We start from the raw sequence: 3,874 nt of genomic DNA on the forward strand, positions 1-3,874 counted from the left end.
TCTCGAACCCGCGGGCTCAGGCAATCCACTCACCTCAGCCTCCCATAGGCGCGGGATTACAGGCTGAGCCATCGAGCCCGGCTTTTTTTTTGATACAGGGTCTTGCTCTGTTGTCCAGGCTGGGATGCAGTGGCATGATCACTGCTCATGCCCGGCTAATTTTTTTATTTATTGTAGAGACGAGGTCTCACCAAGTTGCCCAGGCTGGTCTCAAACCCCTGGGCTCAGGCAGTCCTCTGTCTCTGCCTCCCTGGGATTACAGGCGTGAACCACTGTACCCAGCTCCCTTTCTCTCTTAGGCCTGTGAATCTGGGCCTGAGAATCCTGAGCCCCATTCTCCCTGTGAATCCTGAGCCCCATTCTCCCTTGGGGCTCAGGAGTCCAGGCCCCCACTTTCCACTTCATCTTCAATCCAGATTCTTAGTTCCTGCCTTCCCCACAATCTAGGCTTCCCAGCCCACTCTTTCCCAGGGACCCATGAATCCAGACCTTCAGCCCCTTCCTCCTTAAGCCACCCAGACTCCATGCCCCCAGCCTTCCTTGGGAACACAGAACTATTTAGTAACACAGATCCATTTAGTACAATTCTGGCTCCCCGACTCCGTTCTCCTAAGACACCCAGGATTCTGAGGCTGCATTGTTAGTGTCTTCCCCTCAACCCCAGGAGTCCAGGACCTTTTTCCTTCTCTAGGGGAATCAATTACTCTGAACCTCTCCTTGAGTTCCCTCCCTTCTCAGGGACCCAGGCGTTCCGAGCCCCAGGATTCCAGCTCCCTGGCCACCACTCCCCAGTCAAGTCCAGTTTCCACATCCAAAAATCTCCCATCCAGTGACCACATCCACTCACCTCCCAATCATGGTACTTTAGGAACCTTCAGAATGTCACCATGTTCCTCATCCCAAAACCCAGTCCCAGGACTTGGGCCACATGGCCCCCACCCCGACGTGCACGGATACACCCTTCTCATGACTCTATTTCTTTCTTGCCTCCCCCAACAAGACAAGGAAGAGACCAAGCTCAAAGGCGTCATCTATTTCCAGGCCATTGAGGAAGTCTATTACGACCACTTACGCTGTGCCTTCAAGGTGAAGCCCCTCAGTGCCACCCTGTCCTTCCAGTCAGAGCCCCTGTCGTCAAGCCTCATCTCATCCCTGGCTCGTCCTGGGGAAAGCCACCCACAGACCCTACTGTCAGGGTACTCACCATCCAGCACAGAAGATCAACACGTCACGCCACTGCAGGGATTAAAAATTAAGAGCTCAGACTCTGGCTCTCACTGTTAATTTTCCTGGAGCAAAGGATTTAGAGCCAAAATTTGGCAAACTCTGATGCCAAGCTGGGAATAAATGAATAAAGAGGGCAGAATAGGGACTGGGGTCGTCTCAACGAGACAGTCATTACTTGGCTTCTACCAGTAGTTAGCCAAATGGGCCCCATGATGCCATATTGTATTATTGACTTTCCCACAGAGAGTTCAGGAATTGGAACTTGTACAAATGTGCAGTGCTAGGAATGTCAATGTTGGCAATGGATACAGTGTTTAGAAAGTTCTGTGGGGAGTGGCCAACTGTGGCTTTTCAGGGCTTACTTTGGAATCCCAGCTGTGTGAAAGTGGCTTCCTTTCTCCGGGCTTAGTTTTCTCATGTGCATAATAGACACACTTCAACCCTTTCTGTCAGGGTGATTGGGAGGCTAAAGACAGATACTGGATGTAAGGGATATATTCAACTCGGAGTTGGCAAGTAGTTAATCGATAAATGGGTTCTAGACACTAACTTTCACCAGTTACGGGGGATCTAGACTTTGGGGAGATGGAGTTTGAATGCCTATATTTCTAGTGTAGAAGGTAGGCAGGAGAATGGGATTATGGGTCCTCTTTTTTAATTTCTCCGAATAATAGCACTCTACATGTGTTAATTTTAAGCACTTTGCTGTGTTAATTCACGTAATCCTCATAAACCAGTGAGGTACATCACTTTGGAAGACAGGGAAACAGAAAACAGATTCAGCGTGAAGTAACTTGCCCAATGCCACGCCGGCCTTAAGTAGCAAAGGCTGGATTTGAACCGAGGCGTTGCCCGTTGTCTTAACCATCTTCACTCTGCTGCTCATTCCAGAGTCCCAGCCCTCGCCTGACGTTCTGCGTCAAAACCTACGAACGCCTTTTCTTCATGGTGGCTCCGAGCCCCGAAGCCATGCGCATTTGGATGGACGTCATCGTGACCGCAGCCGACGAAAACCACGCCCCCTGAGGAGCCCCGCCCCGTTGGGAGGCACCTCCCGGCGAGGCCCCGCCCCCGCGCAAGTGGCGGCACCTGGAGGCCCCGCCCTCTTCCGGGAACTTGGGGCCCGCCCCTTTGGCGCTCCTCCGGGACTTCTGCTGGCGCTGCAGCTCGGCGGACCTGAGTCGTCATCGGACCTGAGTCGTCATCGCGTTCCGGGTGGCCAGTGTCTTCCCCTCGACGGGATCGCCAGCCCCAGGGCAGGAGGAAGATTGCAGGGGCGGGAAGGAACTATTTATTGGTGCTCCTGTGATACCGAATTAAACACGGAGGAAAAACAGGGGTTGCTACTGTGGTTGCCGGCCCAGGCGTCCCGGGCCCCTTGCCTCTAGCAGGACTTCCGAGTTATGGGGACCTCAGAGCCAAGCGTCCCTCAGCTGTCTCTCTAGGAATGGAGGCCTTCGACCCTAAGGTCATGGCTGGGACAAGGGGTTGGGGTGGCATGTGTCCTTAGTGTCAGGCAATTTTTTTGTTCTTTCAGTCTGTAGGCCTGTTTCCACCACTTTTGGCCTGACCGGGCCAGGAACTCCTAGCCCTCCCCTCCAGGCCTTTGCTCATGTCTTTCCCTCTGTCCTTCCCGCAATCAGCTTTGCGTTCTTCTGGTCTTAGTTCAGATGTCCCCTCCTTCGGGAAGCCCCCACTGACTCCCCTGGCTGGGTCAGGCATCCCCTTTAGAGCTCTGCCATCCCATCCCTGAGGACCCTGGGCCATCACTATGGATGGATCTGTGTCCTCCTCACACTGTGAGCTCCATGACGCAGAGTCACGGTTGTCCTAGTCACCACTGTGTCCCCAGCACCATAGGGCACGTCTCAGGCATGTCTCATTCCATAAAAGTGAAAAAAAAAGCGCTTCCCTTTCACCTCTGGGGCTTTGTACACACTGTTCCTTTTGCCAAGGCTCCTCTCCCCACTCCACCCAAGTCCTACTCATCATTTAGGGTTTAGCTCCTCTTATGTCTCTTTGTCCAGGAAGCCCTCCCTAATTGTCTTGGTGTGTCTGATGCTTCCTCTGGGCTTCCCATTAGAGCTCTGATCACCTTGCCTGTGGTCTCCCCCTCCCAACCCTGATCACTCTACCCTGTGCTTCTCCCATCACAGCCTTAACTATCCAGGGTCATCATGCTGATGAGTCTGTCTCTCCCTGTGGGAGCTCCAGGAGGGCTGGGGCTGTCTTGGTCACTGAACCCTGGGCACAACAGGGTGTCTACCACACTCTAGGTGTTGAGGGAACATCTGGTGATTGAATAAACCGGTGATGCTAAGAACTGAGGACCGTTGGGACAAGGCAGGCCGAGGTCTTTGGCTGACTTCATTTTTTTTTTGGGGGGGGGCTTTTTTTTGTATGAAAACCCTATGTCGTTGCCACCGCTGGAGCCTGGGTCCTCTGTATGGAGACTCTGGTGTGGGTCTTGACGAGATGGTCGGTGAATTCCTGATAAGGAGATCTCTTCATTCTTTAGGTCTCATCTAAGGTATCCTTCCTTCAAGGAGCTTTCCCTGCCCCCTAAGCTGGGCCACATGCATACGCTGGGTTTCCATAGGCCCGTGGGTTTCCCCACCTGAGCACTCTAGGCTGTCACTCTGGAGAA

The 3,874-nt window shown here is 53.1% G+C and overlaps 1 protein-coding gene across 1 annotated transcript in view; it reads left to right on the forward strand.

The window, feature by feature from the left end:
• Positions 1-2,408, forward strand: part of LOC103251029 (pleckstrin homology-like domain family B member 3) — a gene marked incomplete at its 5' end in the record, with an annotated part of 2,939 nt that extends 531 nt beyond the window's left edge. The window contains 2 exons of the mRNA XM_008049630.1: positions 1,001-1,086; positions 2,119-2,408. Of these exons, the coding sequence (XP_008047821.1) occupies positions 1,001-1,086; positions 2,119-2,253 (221 nt within the window). The remainder of the gene's footprint in view (positions 1-1,000; positions 1,087-2,118) is intronic.
• Between the last annotated feature and the right edge of the window lie 1,466 nt (positions 2,409-3,874).

Source organism: Carlito syrichta, unplaced genomic scaffold (genome assembly GCF_000164805.1).
Source record: "Carlito syrichta isolate Samal-C Ts95f unplaced genomic scaffold, Tarsius_syrichta-2.0.1 Scaffold135858, whole genome shotgun sequence".
In the NCBI taxonomy this organism is placed as follows: Eukaryota; Metazoa; Chordata; class Mammalia; order Primates; family Tarsiidae; genus Carlito; species Carlito syrichta.